The sequence below is a fragment of the Neovison vison genome, chromosome 13, assembly GCF_020171115.1.
Source record: "Neovison vison isolate M4711 chromosome 13, ASM_NN_V1, whole genome shotgun sequence".
Classification (NCBI taxonomy): Eukaryota; Metazoa; Chordata; class Mammalia; order Carnivora; family Mustelidae; genus Neogale; species Neogale vison.
The window spans coordinates 62,656,981-62,676,456 of NC_058103.1; the positions used below are offsets into that span (position 1 = coordinate 62,656,981).

At 38.6% G+C, this 19,476-nt stretch overlaps 1 protein-coding gene across 4 annotated transcripts in view; it reads left to right on the forward strand.

The window, feature by feature from the left end:
- LOC122894084 overlaps positions 1–4,968 on the forward strand; it is a 36,197-nt gene extending 31,229 nt beyond the window's left edge. For all 4 annotated transcript variants that reach the window (XM_044231435.1, XM_044231436.1, XM_044231438.1 and 1 more), the window contains 2 exons: positions 2,958–3,048; positions 4,603–4,968. In XM_044231435.1, the coding sequence (XP_044087370.1) occupies positions 2,958–3,048; positions 4,603–4,719 (208 nt within the window). In that variant the 3' untranslated portion in view covers positions 4,720–4,968. The remainder of the gene's footprint in view (positions 1–2,957; positions 3,049–4,602) is intronic.
- Positions 4,969–19,476: the final 14,508 nt, after the last annotated feature.

Sequence of the window (19,476 nt, forward strand, 5' to 3'; positions counted from 1 at the left end):
GTAGACCATAAATAGTTAATACAGAGTGAAATCCTGAATGGTGAAACCCTCTTTATCCTGCCACCCTTTTACCTTCTATGTTCTCCCCTGCCCCCAACTCTCTGTCTCACATACATACACACACACATGCCATACCCATTACTAGTAGGTTAAGGTCACCATGAAATTAACAGCTTAAATATTTTAAAAAGAAACTAGTTCAAGGGGCGCCTGGGTGACTCACTGGGTTAGAACCTCTGCCTTCGGCTCAGGTCATGATCCCAGAGTCCTGGGATAGAGCCCTGCATCAGGCTCTCTGCTCAGCGGGGAGCCTGCTTCCCCCTCTCTCTCTCTGCTTTCTCTCTGCCTACTTGTGATCTCTGTCAAATAAATAAAAAAACTTTTTTAATCTTTAAAAAAAAAAAAAAAGAAAATAGTTAGAAAGAAAGCTAATCACATAATCAAAGCTTAGCCAGAATAGGTGACAATTTTTGGTCACAGGCTGAAGACCAAAAACACAACATGAGCAAAGTTGTCTTAATCATAGCCCTCTTTAGCTTAATTTCCAGTGGACAAAGTATGATTAGCTTTTCACCTTTTTAAGTTAATGACCAGTAGCCAAAACATTACATAATTTTTGGAGAATGAAATATTACCAGGTTTATGTTGTGTAAGAAGTTAAAAGAGAAAAACACCTTAAAGGCTTTGGAGTTTCATTACAGAACGATTTTGACTGCTGAAGAATGATAAAAGTCACTGGTGAACTTGGCACCAGAAATACTGAATGTTTGGGTTGTTTTAAAAGCTTTCTTGGTACATTCATTCACATACTCGACATTGTTCAGTGACTAGGTATTGGCCACGTGTATTAGTTCAGTCATTTCTCCTAAATTAGTCTAGTGCAATGGATTTGAAATATAGGTAGGTTATAGCCATGAATGACAGTATAGAGGAGAATGTTTAGGAGACCCAGTAAAGCATTCTGACATTGGAATCATTATCATTTACATACATTAAATCTGTATTGTACTGAATGAAAAAGAATGATGCTACCTCATATAGCCTCCAAGGATTTGTCTTAATGAGAATCTGGGACAAGTAGAATGACACTGCTATAGGAGTTAGTATATAAGAGAAAACAGAAATATATCCTAAAAATAGGACATGTGTACTCAGGAAAGACTCAGGCTTCCGAATAATTCCTATCTCATTGAGGAGTAACACCCCCGATTTGTTGAGTAATTGTTGGTTTCAAAGGTGCCTCAGTGCGTTTCCTGAGCAGGTGAAACACCTAGAGCTGCCAGGTCAGCTTGCCAGAAGCAGCAAGCGCTATTCGGAGAGTCATGGCCAACCACGCCAATTTAGTCAGCTTCTTCATTCTTATTAAATAAACTTCTGAAATACGTTGTTTTTTTGTTTTTTTTTTTTTTCTTTAAAGATTTTTTTTATTTATTTGAGAGAGAGAGAGTGTGAGAGAGAGCATGAGCGAGGAGAAGGTCAGAGAGCGAAGCAGACTCCCCATGGAGCTGGGAGCCTGATGTGGGACTCGATCCCAGGACTCCAGGATCACGCCCTGAGCCGAAGGCAGTCGTCCAACCAACTGCGCCACCCAGGCGTCCCGAAATACGTTGTTTTTAAGGAACCACATCAAAACAATAGCTCTAGCCCACGCACAATGACTATTATCAAGCACTGCTGCATGATTTTAGATCTAGCCTGAGGAAAAGAACATTTGTTATCATTTTGCCTAATGAACTCCAGAATACTAAACCTAATAACCATTGCTGTAATGGAAAGAAATGCGCTGCTCACCTGCCTGTTGCAAGGGCTGCTCATCTCTGCTTTGCTTGCCCATTGCCCGCCAGTAGTAGGGGTTACTCTCAACACTCACGCACGTAGAGAAAGCCAGCTCGTGTCTGCACGGAATTAGAGCTGGGCAGGTGCGGTCCTGTGGTACGTGTAAACACACGTGGCATTTCATCATGCTTTCAACGTGGCTGGTCCCACTCAACTCCGCCGTTGCCATGTTGCCCAAAAGTCTTCCCATTAAATTTTTTTGACAACCAGGGGTGCCTGGGTGGCTCAGTGGGTTAAAGCCTCTGCCTTTGGCTCAGGTCATGATCCCAGGGTCCTGGGATCAAGCCCTGCATCGGGCTCTCTGCTGAGCAGGGAGCCTGCTTCCTCCTCTCTCTGCCTGCTTCTCTGCCTACTTGTGATCTCTGTCAAATACATAATAAATAAAATCTTCAAAAAAAAATATTTTGGACAATGGAATAAAGTACAGTTTCACTCTTGGTGTTATTTTAAAAGATGTAATCTACATATCATGCTCTATTGTTAGTCTTTGCTTGGCTTCTGGTTTCTGGGGCCTTTCTCCACTACTCTTCCCCATCTCTACCTCTTAGCCCTTCTCCATTCCACAGAACCAGTTTTGACACACTTTATCAAGAGTTTATGGAGCACCTGGGTGGCTCAGTCAATTAAGCTTCTGACTCCTGGTTTCAGCTCAGGTCATGATCTCAGGGTCATGAGATCAAACTCCACGTTGGTCTGTGCTCTGGGCTTTGAGCCTGCTTGGGATTCTCTCCCCTCCCATGCTCTCTCTCTCTCTCTCTCTCTCTCAACCAAAAGAAATCAAAAGAGTTAAAGGGTTTTAACTGCTGACCCAGCTTTGACTTGTGTATTGGTTTTGAAAACTGAGTTTTGGCCTTAACAGTACCTCGTAGTAACACAAATCCTCATCTTGTTAAAATCTCTTCAGTGTTGTAACATCACAATTTTGCCAACTATCCCCTTCAGAAACTGAAGAACTTATCAGTTTCTAATATGTTGCTACAATCCTATTTCTTGCAGGCAAACATTTTGCCCATCTGGATTTCTGGGTATTGCCTGTGCTGCACTTTCTCTTGTGATCTTCATTTTTTAAAAGTGTTCAGTGCCTGGTAAAATGTAAAATATTAATTTTTAATATGTTGCAGAGCCTGGGAACATATCAGCCATAATGTAAGGAAACAAGGATCATTATTAGTAACAGTACCAAGTCTTGAAGATTCTCTGTCAGGCCTTCAGGTATGTAAACCTCTTTCCAATAATTTTTCTTTTAAGATTTTATCTATTTATTAGAGAGAGATTGCACACACGAGAGAGTGATGGGGGGAGGCATGAGGGCATGGGAGAGGGAGAAGCAGACCCCACTGAGCAGGGAGCCTGATGCAGGGCTCGATCCCAGGACCCTGGGATCATGACCTGAGCTGAAGGCAACCGCTTAAGTGACTGAGCCACCCGGGACCCCCTATTCCAGCATTTTTATTGTCAAAACTTTTCTCCTACTTTCTTCTGATAGCTCTTACTATATCCTAGAGATGTTCTGTCTGAAGAAAGAAAGAGCAGTAACTTAGAGCCTAAGAACTGGTTTGTGGTTTGTTCATTGGCCCCAAGAGCTCTGAAATTGTAATTCCTATCTTGATATAGAGTCCTTTGCTGCTCCAACCAGTTTTTCCAACTGGGGTCTTACAGTATTAGGTTAACAAATGCTACTAAATGTTTGCAAGAGGCTTAGAACACCCACATCATAACTTTCCCCTTACAACAAAAGGAACAAGAATTCCTGGGTGGGTCAGTCAGTTAAGCATCTGCCTTCGGCTCAGGTCACGATCCCAGGGTCCTGGGATCAAGCCCTGCACTGGGCTCCCTGCTCAGAGGGAAGCCTGCTTCTCCCCCTGCTTATGTTCCCTCTCTTGCTCTCTCTGTCTCTATCAGATAAATAAATAAAATCTTTAAAAAAAAAAAAAAAAACTGAACCATCAATAACACTTTCTTAAGAAATTTTTGTCAATCCAAATTATAAAAGTAGTTCATATTTGTAATAACAAGGGAAATAATCTTGAAATATATAAAGAAAGATGTTAATCTCCCCGTCCCCTTCACTTAAGTGTTGTCCAGGAGAGACCCATCTCATGTGTGGTATAATCCTACCATACTTCTCGTGCTTATAAAAATATGTCTTTTAAAATATATGGTCTCCAAGGGGCACCTGGGTGGCTCAGTCAGTTAAGGAGCTGACTCCTTTTTTTTTTTTTTTTTTAAGATTTTATTTATTTATTTGACAGACAGAGATCACAAGTAGGCAGAGAGGCAGGCAGAGAGAGAGGAGGAAGCAGGCTCCCTGCGAAGGAGAGAGCAGTCAATGTAAGGGAAGGGCCTGATGAAGGTTCTAGAAGGAGAGTAGCCCCTCTCACGCAACCCCTTAACACCATCACTGTGTATGTATGAACAGTTTGCTCTGTTCTCTGTGTATTCTTTGTTGTTTTAGTCTTTTATTGTTTAAACCTAATGATAATTATTAAACTAGTTACGTTAAGACAATTACTCTATTCTTTATTTTCTTTATTCTTTCAAATTCCAAAATCACAGTAAATTAAATGCTGAACCCACAGACCTACCATGTAGTACAACAAAGAATTGTTCATGTGACACCATGTAAACTTAGTCCTCCTTATTGTAAAAAAAAAAAAAAAAATTCTGTCATCTTCAATGACTTAGTTCATCATGATTTCTTAAAGTTCCAGAGAACAGGATGATTCTGCATTTTTCATGTATGTTTATCATCTTTTTTCCTTCCAGATTAATATACAGTTATCTTCCTGGGTTGAAGAGGTACCACTGAACTACAACGTATACCCAGAAAACCATATTGACAGAGAAGCTCTTGAACAAATTCATTTGTATAAGATTCTCTAACGTCAAAATAGTCCTACCTCAATGTAGTGGTTTGTTGAGTATATTACAAATTAATAAAAAAGAAACATCACCCTGATACTCTAACACATATTTCTATATATTCCTTTCTAGACTTTATATGTATGTTTACATATTTGTAAATAGTCTTATAGGTATATATACACACACATAGTTGTGTATAGACACATAGTTGTGTCCATATACAACTTTGATTTCTGTGATAATTTAATTAAAATATTTATCTGAATATTTTTGGTTTTCCTGTTTCTTTTATCTTGCTAAAAACAAATACGTGTTTCTTTAGTCACTGACTTTGTATACCAATTCCAGATATGACAAAAAAGATTATAAGGTGTTTCCATCATAAGAAAAGGGTAGAAGGGAAGGTAGGTTACTTTATATCCCATTTATTAGATCTCTGTTCTGTAAGATTCCTTGTACGCAACTTTTTGTGAGGAGGCTAGCCCAAGGACAAAATAAGAAAATAATTGCTGTTGCTAGGAAAAACCAAAACTAGAAAGATAGCCTCCAAAATATAAGTAGAGTTTTTTATCTAGGTGGAGCAATTAATTACTGGTGACTTTTTTTCCTTTTCCATGTTTTTCTTTATTTTCCATTTTTTTTCTGTGAGGAATGTATTTCTTTTGAAATCAGGAAAAGCAAAGTTGTTGTTGTGTTTTGTTTTGTTTTTTAAGAATATAGTGGAACATCAAAAGAACACCTAACTGGTTCTAGTAATCTCATATTTAATATTATATTTATATTACCTTTTTAAACTAATCTACATTTCAGAATTGTGGAACTTTTAGGAAATCTATGTTTTGGGGGTTTTTTGTTTTTTTTCAATGAGAGAGCAGTGGAGAGAGGCAGAGGCAAAGTGAGAGAGAGAATCTCAGGTAGACTCCCACAGAGTGCAGAGCCCCACATGGGGTTTGAGCTCACAAAACTGAGATCAGGACCTGAGCTGAAATCAAGAGGCAAAGGCCAGGGGCACCTGGGTGGCTCAGTGGGTTAAGGCCTCTGCCTTCGGCTCAGGTCATGATCCCGGGGTCCTGGGATTGAGCCCCCCACACTGGGCTCTCTGCTCAGCGGGGAGCCTGCTTCCTCCTTTCTCTCTGCCTGCCTCTGTGCCTACATGTGATCTCTCTGTCAAATAAATAAAATATTTTTTTAAAAAAAGAAAAGAGGCCTCTTTTTCTTAATAAATAAATAAAATAATTATTTTATCTCTTAATAAATAAATAAATATTTATTGTTTTAAATAATAAATATTTATTTATTTATTTGACAGAGATCACAGGTAGGCAGAGAGGCAGGCAGAGAGAGAAGAGGGAAGCAGGCTCCCCACCAAGCAGAGAGCCTGAGGCAAGACTTGATCCCAGGACCCAGGATCATGATCTGAGCCAAAGGCAGAGGCTTTAACCTACTGAGCCACCCAGGCACCCCTTATTTTTAGAGATTTTATTCGTTTATTTGACAAAAAGAGACACAGCAAGAGGAAACGGGCCAGGGGAGAGAGAGAAGCAGGACTCTGCTGAGCAGGGAGCCTGACCAGGGCCTCGGTGCCAAGGCCCTATGTCAGGACCCTGGCATCACAACCTGAGCTGAAGGCAGACATTTAGCGACTGAGCCACCCAGGCTATGTTTTTAAAGGGTTTTATCAAGTATACTTTATGTCATCACCTGCTTATGAGAACTTGCCATGTAGTCAATTTAAACTTTTCTGGGGGTGCGAGGGAGGGGCAGGGGGAGAGAGAATCTTAAGCAGCCCGCATACCCAGCATGGAGCTGACAGGGCTCAATCTCAAAACCCCAAGATCATGACTTGAGTTGAAATCAAGATTTGGACACTTAACCAACTGAGCCACCCAGGCACCCCATTGTTTTTTGTTTTGTTTTAAAGAAGTTATTGGTAACTAAATAAAATGCTAAAAATAAAAAGTTTGGAACTTGGGACACCTGGATGGCTCAGTCAGTTAAACGTCTGCCTTCTGCTCAGGTCATTATCCCAGAGTCCTGGGATTCAGTCCAGCATTGGGCTTCTTGCTCAGTGGGGAGCCTGCTTCTCTCTCTGCCTGCCTCTCTCCCTGCTTGTGTGTTCTCTCTCTCTCTCTGACAAAATCTTTTGAAATCTTTTTTAAAAAGTTTAGAACTTTTACTGTTGTTATTAATAAGCCTCATTTATAGTATCTAGTATAATACTGAATATTAGGATAAATGCTCAAATTCCAATAATTTTTTATTCACACAGGCATTACTTATTCCTGCTAACCCATTAAACATTTTTACCATGCTAGTCACCCAAGAAGGTAAAGTAGAGTTAGGAAGTTACTGTCAACTCTGGCATCTCAGTAACAGGTGGATGTTTCTAGGAGGCTGTGCAGACTTTCTGAAATTAAAGAGATTCCTAGAAATGGAGAAAAATTAATTGAAAATATTTGAGAATATTTCAATACTTAAAATACGTGTAGCTATTATTCATATGATTGTTTTATACATAATTAAATGTATTGGCTTATTGTAATAACATTTAGGCACTTAAATTTAAAATACAACAAACTATTAACTGTAGCATATATGTAAGATACAAATAGTAATCATCCATGAAAAAAATAAGTTTATTAATAATATGGCATATAATTACAAGCAGAACATTAATTGAATTTTGTCTGATGGCGCACCTATTCTTAAGAAACTATATTTCCTAAACTCTGATACCCAGTTGCCCTAGTTTATTTGAATGTTCCTCAGAAGCGTGAATCTCTAAAGCATAATGGGCTGCTGTGGCCCTGGGTGAATGCCAGAACTCCCATTCTGGAATGCCCTGGACGGGACAGAAGGAGAGAGAACACTAGCAATACTCTGGACAAGGAAGGGACAAGTCTAAATCTGGTTTCATATCATTCAGCCCCTAATTTGTAAAACAAAAATAAGTATGCATTCAGTTATCCATAGTGGAATATACTCAACAGCACAGATTATCAGTCATTTCCATAAATGTGTACAAAACGTTACATAAAAAATTGACAATTCTTTAATTTGTGTAGGGTTTTTTTGTAATCTCTACATCCAACATGGGCCTTAAACTCATGACCCCAAGATCAAGAGTCACATATTCTGCCAACTGAGCCAGCCAGGCATCCTGATGATTATTTACTGTTGTCACAGCTATGATTTTAGACATGTTAAAATAAATTCTGTGTCTTTAGTTGAAGGAGTGGAAAAAAGGTATAAACAGGTATGAAATAGGAAATAGTGGAAATTATTCTGTGTAATCTTTAAACATTTAACAGTTTTTAATAAATGCCTGAGGCAAATATTAGAACTATAGGATATTGAGAAGAACTTCTACTAGTATTAATGTTCTGTTTGTGGAAGTCTTGAACTTTTAAATGTGTATGTATTCATCTAGAGACAATTATTGTCACTAAAAAGGCTAGTTTCTTGGGGAGAATTTCTCATGTATGAAGTTTATGCTGCTCACAGTTTGTCATTCCTTAGCCTCAGCCTCCCTCTCTCCCCCTCCAGTGTCTGTGACGTGTATCTCAGAAGGCTTAGGAGGAAGAGTAGTGGAGTAAGACATTTTTGTATTTTAGCAGCCAATATCTGTGAAAAATAAAAATTTTTTTCATATGGCTTTACTGGCGCTCAGACAACTCAAAACATTAAGATTACATTAGATGTCCAAATTAGATGTCCAAATTATCTAGCTCGTTAGCTGATAAAATACATGACAAATTCGGTGAAAGAGTTAAATTGGTAGAAAACAGAAAATAAAATTGTATTTTGGATTTTTTTCTGCTAATGTTCCTTTAAAATTACTGAATTTCATAGAGCTTCTCCAAGTTTGATCACCGTGTTCCTTCACCTAACCTCCAATTCCCTTTACTAAAAGCAGATACCCTCAAGGTCCTAGCCAGGTCCTATTTTGGGATACCACAGCTTAAACACTCAGAATTTCATGACAACTTCATTATTAGTAGTCATTATAAGGTATGTTCTATTGATGGTGAATTCCACAGCCATGTGACTATTAATTACATGAACTAATCACACAAGCATGTGTTAAGCGTCCACAGTGTATCTAGCCCTCTGCCAGCCTCACTTGGCTCTACCATGAAAGAACTCACACTCTAGGGGCGCCTGGGTGGCTCAGTGGATTAAGCCGCTGCCTTCAGCTCAGGTCATGATCTCAGGGTCCAGGGATCGAGTCCCGCATCGGGCTCTCTGCTCAGCAGGGAGCCTGCTTCCCTCTCTCTCTCTCTGCCTGCCTCTCTGCCTACTTGTGATCTCTATCTGTCAAATAAATAAATAAAATCTTTAAAAAAAAAAAAAAAAAGAACTCACACTCTAAGGAGGGAGAAGAATGACGCCTTAAGTTTAGATACAGGGTAAGGAAAGATGTTCCTGGTGAAGGGGAAAGCATGTGCAGAGGCAGAGAATAGTGAGTATTATGACTAGGGCCCAGGGTAGGAAGGATTACATGAGGATCATGAAGGGAATGGATGCCAGATCAGGAAGGGCATGGTATCCCAAGCAAAGGAGATCACATTTTATTCTGAGTCAAGGTGAGTCATTACAAGATTTTAAGCAACATATTGATAGGGTCAAAATAAAATTATAGAAGCCATATGGTGGCCCAGTGACTGTAGGGATATAGGGAAAAGAAAGGAGTCTAGAGGTATCTGGGAGGGCTCAGCACTTTGTTAGGAAGTAAATAAATCCAGAATTAAAGAGGGTTTTAAAATTACATTTATGGAGATACCTAAGAAAATCAATGTGTCCTTACAGCAAATAATTACTAATTCAAAAGATAATAGCAAGGACCCTACTGAATACAGTCTTATGTACTATCTGTATAAGAAATAGTTAGATACTAAGTGTATGGCCAAAAAAGAATGCTGGGAGGCAAAAACTAAGACAATAACTTGATAGGAAACTGCCAAGGGTGAAACACGCATGCGTGCATGCGCACACACAGACACAGACACACACACACACAGAGTAAACAAGGATATTAACATTGAAGAGAAGGATTTGGCTGGGGCATAAAATTCCAAACATTCATCATGTAAATAAATGAAGAATCTAGCTAGGAAAAAAACAAAAACAAAAAAACGAGTTTCAGTGGGGTCATGCAAGCACAGTAAAAGATTTCTCCTTGTCAGAGGAACTCAATTCTGGGACACAATATTAATTAAACAGGCATTGTTTGGCAGCTGTCCACTTCCCTAGACTTGTCCAGATGCCTAAAGCAACTCAACCACTTTAGTAGTTTACCCACTTGTCAATTAAGTTAGGTAATATTTTTGGACCGTGAGTTTCACAGTACATTAACTGAATAACTAAATAACTAAATACCTTGAAATATAAAAGCACATAAATAGAATACAAATTGAAATTAATTTAATTTTTTTTTAGATTTAACTTATTTATTTGACAGAGAGCACAAGCAGGGGGAGCAGCAGGAAGAGGGAGAAGCAGGCTCCCTGCTGAGAAAGGAGCCCAATGTGGGGGCTCCATCCTAAGACCCCAGGATCATGACCTGAGCGTTTAAGCAGACGCTTAAACAACTGAACCACCAAGGTGCTCCTCGAAATTGGTTTTAGTCTCTCTCTACAAAGATGTGTCCCAAGAAAACTGATAGATAAGATAATCATAATTGTATCAAGGATTCTCATTTCAACTTAGTTTTTGACAACAACAATAATTATCAGTTGTTAAATTCTCCAAAACTTCTTGTTTTCCCAAATTTCTACTTTCTTTGAGGGAGTAAAGGAAAGAAAAATCTGCCCAAGATAACCTAGGAATAAATTGAATATGGAATAATAAAACCATGATCCTCTAGGCTACGAAAAAAATGTATAAAAAATCTGAATCTAATGGCAGGAAAAGATCACAGGCTATGAAATGGGTTCTTAAGTAGGTTCTGTTAAAATACTTCCATACTGACCTAAATCAAAGACAGATTTCTAGACCAGGAAGGTAATATATATTTAAATCCTGAGCGCTCAAGGAAGATTTTCTGATTTAAACACACACACACACACACACACACACTCAAAACCCCTAAATTCATCGACATGGATTTTGTTGTGTTAGCTACGGAGCCTGACAACAACCCAATTAAGTAGGCGCTATTAGTCCTATTTAAACAGTTGAATAAACTAGTTTTAGTGATGGCGAGAAACCTTCTAAAAGTTCTACAGCTGGTAAATGGCACAACCAGGATTCAATTCCACTGTCTACCTACACTCCCGCTAAACTCGTATCTAAACTACTGCTCTTTTGTTATGCTGCCTCTGTATTTTAAATTTCCTAGTCTAATATTAACCACAAAATTAACAGATTATGATGGAGAGAAGCTTCTTTATTTTGCCTTTGGTTTCCTCATCAATGTGAGAATTACTTGACTAATTAATATGTGAGATGCAGCTGTGATTTTTTTTAAGTTTATATTTAAATTCCAGTTAGTTAACATACAGTGTAATATTAGTTTCAGGTGTACAATATACTGATTCCACACTTTCATACAAACTCTGTGCTCATCACAATAAACCAACTCCTTAATCCCCCTCAACTATCTTACCCATCTTCCCACCCAATTATAGCTGTGACTTATAAATCTGTTGGATTCTTAAACCAAGAGGAAAAGTGACATCTAGGTCCTAGTTCAAAATTTGTGGCTTCTGAATGAAAGAAAGGTACAACATGACTTTAATATTACAATTGATATTGATTAATACTATGATTAGTAGTAGTATATACTCAGGTATGTATCCTAGATACATACCTAAGAAAAAGGAAAACATACATCCAACAAAAACTTGTACACAGGGGCACCTGGGTGGCTCAGTCATTGGGCATCTGCATTCAGCTCAGGTCATGATTCTAGGGTCCTGGGATTGAACCCCACATCAGGCTCCCTGCTCGGAAGGAAGCCTGCTTCTCCCTCTCCCACTCCCCCTGCTTGTGTTCCCTCTCTTGCTGTGTCTCTGTCTGTCAAACAAATAAATAAAATCTTTTTTAAAAAACTTTAAAACTTGTACACAAATCTTCATAGTACATTATATACATAGTAGTAGTATCCTAGATGAAAATTGTTAATGTGAATATATTTTTACGTTGAAATTTACCTATAGGGCACTTGGGTCGCTCCTTCGGTTAAGCGTCCGCCTTCAGCTCAGGTCAAGATCCCAGGATGCTGGGCATTTGGGCTTCCGGCTCAGCAGGGAGCCTGCTTCTCCTATCCCAGCAATCGTGTGCTCTAGCGCACGCTCTCTCTCAAATAAATAAATAAAATCTTTGGGCATCTGGGTGGCTCAGTGGGTTGGGGCCTCTGCCTTTGGCTCAGGTCATAGTCCTGGGGTCCTGGGATCAAGCCCCACATCGGCTCCCTGCTCGGTGGGGAGCCTGTTTTCCCTCACTCTCTCTGCTTACCTCTCTGCCTACTGTGGTATCTGTCTGTTAAATAAATAAAATCTTTACTAATTAAATAAATAAATAAATAAAATCTTTTTTAAAAATTCATCTATATAGAAAATAAGTTCAATCTCTTCCCTTTTTTCCATTTTCTAAATTATTCATCCTTGTAAAATAATACTTGAACTTTTCAAAAGCAACTGAAGATATAGAAAACACACCAAGATTCTGGCTTACAGGCAGCAAGGGTAACTAGTTTAGACGATAGACGATTTACTTAAAACAATGACTCAGTTTTTGGACTCCAGCTTTGTTTATTTTTTCTTGCCAAACAAACATTATTATTTAGGTCAAACTACAAGGTGCAAATAAGAAGATCCATTCTTTCTGTTGGAAGATGAAGAATTTGGAGAAGCACAGATTTTTAGTTAGAAGGTACCTTAGAATAAACCAATTCAAATTCATTTTCTTAGAGAAAGAAAATTATATTTGAAGCCCCTTTGCAAGTGGGAAAAAGCAGCTTCCTGAATATAGATCTGCATTCTGATAACATGCGACCAACAATTTTTGGGATAAAAGGAAGCTTGGAAAATACTTCAGGGGGCTCCTGGGTGGCTCAGTCGGTTAAGTATCTGCCTTCGGCTCAGGTCATCATCCCAGGGTCCTGAGATTGATCCCCAAGTCGAGCTCCCTGCTCAGAGGAGAGCCTGCTTCTCTCTCTCCCTCTGACCCTCCCCCTCCTTGTGTTCTCGCTCTCAAAAATCTTAAAAAAAAAAAGTACTTTAGGTTGATTGAGAAATTGGAAGCTTCCTACATTGCTGGTAGGAATTATAAAATGGTATAGATGCTTTGTGGAAAACAATTTGGTAGTTCCTCAAAATATTAACCATAGAGTTACCATATGACCTAACAATCCCCCTCCTAGCTACATACCCAAGAAAAAGGAAACATACTTCCAACATAAAAATTTATACACAAATTTTCATAGTACATTATTTATAATACCCAAAAAGCAGGGTAGGGGGAAAAAAGTATCCATCAACTAATGAATGGATACATAAATAATTGTGGATAAATAATTCCATACCATAGTATTTTATTCAGAATAAAAGTTTAGTATTAAAAAAAAAGTGAAGTATTGAGACATGCTGGGACATGGATGAATCTTGAAAACATGCTAAGTGAAGAAACTGGTCACAAAAGATCACATGTTGTATAATTCTATTTATATGAAATGTCCAGAATAGGCAAATCTGTAGAGACAGAAAGTACATTAGTGGTTCTTAGAGCTGGGAGGGAAGCAGAAGGAGGATAGGAAGTGACTATTAATAGATATGGGGTTTCTTTTGGGGGTGATAAAAATATTCTAAAATTAGATTGTGGTAATAATTGCACAACTCTGTAAATATACAAAGAACCACTGATCTGCACACTTGAAATGGTTGAAATTGTCTCCTGTATGTGAATTACTTCTCAATAAAATTGTTTACAAAAATAAAATGAGGTGCCAAAACGACTTTAGATTGTAAGCAATACAACTAAAAACTGTGGAAAGAACCAAGATGCCCTTCAACAGACCAATTGATAAGGAAGATGTGGTCCATACACTATGGAGTATTATGCCTCCATCAGAAAGGATGAATACCCAACTTTTGTAGCAACATGGACGGGACTGGATTGGGTAACTAACACAGTGGTGTTTACTAGCAAATCATGAAGTGAGAAGACCACCTATACTTAGTTTAACAAGTACATGCTTGATTTTCAGAAAGCAAATAATTATATTAAAAATTATGCTAATCTCGGTTACATTTGTTAGAAGCAATGAGATCCTTGTAGTACTACCACCTACTATTTTAGGTATAAGTGGACATAAGGTTATGTGACAAGAGGGTAAACCAGTGGTCTCCTAGTCCTCCTCTCATGCAAGGCCACTGGGGCCCCTGGATGGATGTCTAGCATTTTCATAGCCTGCGTACAATTTTAGCACTGAAAGTAACTTTTACATTTATGACTTCAGACATGAAACAAGATCTGGGATGTGTCCCACTGACAGAGATCTAAAAGAAAGCAAGCTGCCCCAAAACCGAGGAGGCTGCAGGCTTAAATGCAATTGCATCTGCTGTCCCTTTTTCTCTGTATTTAATGAGTTCCTGAACATCGGTACGGGAACCGATGGAGCCATATCGTACGTGCTCAAAGCTGTCAGAAGGCTCTTGGGTAGGAAAAGAGTGGCACGGATAAGAGATCTTCGATCACTGCAAAAGGACTACAGTTCTGGGGCACCTGGGTGGCTCAGTGGGTTAAGCCACGGCCTTCGGCTCAGGTCATGATTTCAGGGTCCTGGGATCGAGCCCTGCATCGGGCTCTCTGCTCAGCTGGGAGCCTGCTTCCCCCCCTCTCTCTCTGCCTGCCTCTCTGCCTATTTGTGATCTCTCTCTCTGTCAAATAACAAATAAAATCTTTTTTAAAAAAAAAAAAAGGACTACAGTTTTTCTAAGTAAAACAATTTGAGGAAGCCAATTCGCAGGGCTTTGTTATGCACAGAATTCTAACAAGTTCTTCTGAGCATTACATCTAATATTAGCACCAGTGTCAAAGCAAACAATTTTATTGAAGTACAATCAGCATGCAATAAGTATTCATGACATATGTTTACACCTTTGAAATCATCACCACAGTCAAGATGATAACCATTTCAATCCCATCTAGACTTTTTGCTCATCTCTTTGTCATCTATCCCTTCCTTGACCCCTACCCCAGGCAATTACGGATCTGATTTCTGTTGTGATAGATTAGTTTGCTTTATGTAAATGGAATCATGCAGTATACACTTTGTCAAGCTTTTATCATTCAGCACAAGGATTTTGATGTCCATCCACGTTGCTGCATGTATCAATAATTTGTTCCTTTTTATTGATGAAGAGTGGTCAATGGTATGGATTTACCACCATTTACTATGAATCTTAATAGAAAGCATTGTAGATCTTCCGACTTTGTTTCCTTTCAAAAAAATTTTGGCTACTCTAGGTCATTTGTATTTCCATAAAAATTTCAGAATCCACTTGTAGATTTCCACAGAAAATCCTGCCGAGATTTTCTTTGGGGTTACACTGAATCCATAGGTCAATTTGGGGAAGAATGACATCTTAACAATATTGAATTTTCTGGGCTCAGTCATTGCAGGACATGACTCTTGATCTCGGCGTTGTAGGTTCAGGCCCCACGTTGAGTGTAGAGATTACTTAAAAATAAAATCTTAATGAAATCCTGCCATTTGCAACAACATGGATGAATCTGGAGGGTATAATGCTAAGGGAAATAGGTCAGAGAAAGAACAATACCATATGATCTCATTCATATGTGGAATTTCAAAAACAAACCAAATGAACAAAGGAAAAAAGACAAACCAAAAATTGGGCTCTGAACTGTTGAGAGCAAACTGATGCTTACCAGCAGTTGGGTGAGATACGTGAGGGGGATTAAGAGTGCACTTACAGGGATGCCTGGGTGGCTCAGTGGGTTAAAGCCTCTGTCTTCGGCTCAGGTCGTGATCCCAGGGTTTGGGGATCGAGCCCCACATCGGGCTTTCTATTCCACGGGGAGCCTGCTTCCTCCTCTCTCTCTCTGCCTGCTTCTCTGCCTACTTGTGATCTCTGTCTGTCAAATAAATAAATAAAATCTTAAAAAAAAAAAAAAAGAGTGCACTTATAGTAATGAGCACTGTGTAGTGTATAGAATTGTTGAATCACTGTATTGTACACGGAAACAAATATAACACTGTATGTTAACTATGCTGAAATTAAAATGTGAACAAAATAATAAAATAAATAAAGTAAAATCTTAACAACAACAACACAATATTGAGTTTTCTAACCCAAGAACAAGATATACCTTTCCATTTACTTAAATATTTAATTTTTCTTAGCAACTTTTATAGCATTTGTTGTTTCAGATCTTGTGCTTTTTTGTTCAATTTATTCCTAAACATTTCATATTTTTAATGTTTTTAATAAATGGTATTTTAAAATTTTAAGTTTCTGATAATTGCTAGTTATATAGAAATACAATTGATTTTGATGTATTAACCTGTCTTCTATAATCTTATTAAATTCACTTACAAGTCCTAGTGGGTTTCTTGGTGATACTTTCAGAAAAAATTTTACTTCTTCCCTTCCAGTCTATTTACTTTTTTTTTTCAATTTATTTATTTTCAGAAAAACAGTATTCATTATTTTTTCACCACACCCAGTGCTCCATGCAATCCGTGCCCTCTATAATACCCACCACCTGGTACCCCAACCTCCCATCCCCCCCGCCACTTCAAACCCCTCAGATTGTTTTTCAGAGTCCATAGTCTCTCATGATTCACCTCCCCTTCCAATTTACCCCAACTCCCTTCTTCTCTCTAACACCCCTTGTCCTCCATGATATTTGTTATGCTCCACAAATAAGTGAAACCATATGATAATTGACTCTCTCTGCTTGACTTATTTCACTCAGCATAATCTCTTCCAGTCCCGTCCATGTTGCTACAAAAGTTGGGTATTCATCCTTTCTGATGGAGGCATAATACTCCATAGTGTATGGACCACATCTTCCTTATCAATTGGTCTGTTGAAGGGCATCTTGGTTCTTTCCACAGTTTGGCGACCGGGGCCATTGCTGCTATAAACATTGTTGTACAGATGGCCCTTCTTTTCACGACATCTGTATCTTTGGGGTAAATACCCAGGAGTGCAATTGCAGGGTCATAGGGAAGCTCTATTTTTAATTTCTTGAGGAATCTCCACACTGTTCTCCAAAGAGGCTGCACCAACTTGCATTCCCACCAACAGTGTAATTTTTATTTTTTTACTTGCCTTACTGAAGTAGCTCTGACTTCCAGTAAAATGTTTAACAGAAGTGGTAAAAACAAACCTTGTTTTCAATCTGCTGGGAGGAAAGCACTTTGTCTCTCACTGTAAGTATGATATTAGCTACAGGTTTTCAGTTTATGTCCTTTATTAGTTACGAAGTTCCCTTCCATTCCTGGTTGGCTGAGATTTGTAGTATAAGTGGATGTTAATTTTGTCAGATTATTTTGCTACACTTACTGAGTTGATCACATGATTTTTCTTTTATGTCTGCAAAAATTGTGAACTACATTGTTTGATTTTCAAATATTAAACCAACTTTGCATCCCTTGGAATAAACTCTACTTGGTTATGACATATACCATTTTGTCAGTTGTTGGATTTGATCTGGATAAATCCATGTGTACAAGGAATATTGATGTGTAGATTAGAGTTGTTCTTGTTTCACTGAAATGTCGTCTGGTTTTGGTGTTAGGTTGATGCTTACCTCTGACAATTTCTGCCTTTATTCATTTTTTTATTAAAGATTTTATTTGTTTGAGAGAAAGTGAGAGCCAGCATGAGTCGGGGGCAGAGGCAGAGGGAGAAGCAGACTCCCTGCTGAGCAGGGAGCCCATCCGAGGACCCAGAGATCATGACCTGAGCCACCCAGGTGCCCCCAATTTCTGCCTTTAAATTTTGTGTTTATACGATTACACTAACTGTGATTATTGATGTAATTACGTTTAAATTTATCTTTTTTCTTTGTGTCTTCTATTTGTCTCATCTGTTCTTTTTTTTAAGATTTTATTTTTATTTTAGTTGAGAGAAAGTGAGAAAGAGAGAGAGTATGAGCAGGGGAGGGGCAAGGGGAGGGAGAAACAGACTCCTGGTTGAGCAGGGAGCCCAATGAGGGGCTGGATCCCAGAACCCCAGGATCATGACCTGAGCCTAAGGCTCAGTCGACTGAGTCAGCTTAACCAACTAAGCCACATGGTGCATCTCATCTGTTCTTTGTTTACTCCCCCCCCCACCCCGCCCCCGCTTGTCCTATCTTCTTTTGGATTAATTAGAACACTTTTGAGATTTGATTTTATCTTCTTTATCTACTTATTAGCAATACATCTTGTTTTTTTAACTGATGCACTAGAGTTCACAGTGTACATCTTTAAGTCATCACAGTCTATCTTATATAATATTATACTAATTCATATATAGTATAAAGACCTTATAAACATATACATTCCTTTGTCCCCACCCAGCCTTTGTGCTGTTGTTGTCATATTTACTTCCACATATATTATAGGCCCTACAATACATTGCTATTGTTTTTTGCTTTCAACAGATCACTATTTTAAAGATACTGTTAAAGTAAGGGAAAAGTCTTTTTTTTTTTAAGATTTTATTTATTTATTTGACAAACAGAGATCACAAGTAGGCAGAGAGGCAGGCAGAGAGAGAGGAAGAAGCAGGCTCCCCCCTGAGCAGAAAGCCCAACGCGAAGCTCGATCCCAGGACCCTGAGATCATGACCTGAGCCAAAGGCAGAAGCTTAACCCACTGAGCCACCCAGGTGCCCCTCTCTGGCTGCTTTTAATATTTTCTTTTCGTTACTGGTCCTCGACAATTGCATTTTGATATGAATGGCTGTGTTTTATTTCATTTTTTCTCTTGCTTAGGATTTATTGAGCTTCTTGGATCTGTGAATTTATACTTTTCATCACATTTAGAAAATTGAGGGTTATTATTTCCTCCTATCTGCATTCCATCCCTCCTCTTTCTCTTCCCCTTTTGAAACTTAAGGACACATGTTAGGCTGCAGGATGTCCTGTAATTCAGTGATGCTTTGTTCCTTTTAAACTCAGTCTTCTATCTTCCTGTGTTTCATTTTGAATAATTTCTATTGCTGTGTCTACAAGTTTACTAATCTTTTTTTTTTAAAGTAACCTCTAACACTCAACATGGGACTCGAACTCATGACCCCGAGATAAAGAGTGGCATGCTCTACTGACTGAGCCAGCCAGGCATCCTAAATTTACTAATCTTTTACTCAGTGTCCAGTCTGCTATTAATCTCATTCAGAGTATTGTTCATTTCAGACATGGCTTCTTTTTTCATCTCTAGAAGTTTGGTTTAGGTCCTTTTTACATCTTACATACCTCTTCTTATGTTCACGTTTTCCTCTACATTTTTGAAGACATGGAGTTTGTATTATAATAGCTGTTTTAGTATTCCTAATTAATTTAACTAATTCTGTCATCTGGGCCATTTCTGGGACTGTTTCTATTGATTAAATTTTCTTCGTTATAGGTTATATTTTCTTGCTTGTTTGAACGCCTCCTAAATTTTTATTGCGTGCCATTAGGTTGGATTTTCTTTGCATCCCTCTAACCATGGCCGGGCGGGCAGCAGGGGAGCTTTTTTCCGGGATGCAGTTATGTTACTTTCAAGCCCCGGTTTCAAGCTTTGTTGGGCAGCTCCAGAACAGCCTTTAATTTGAC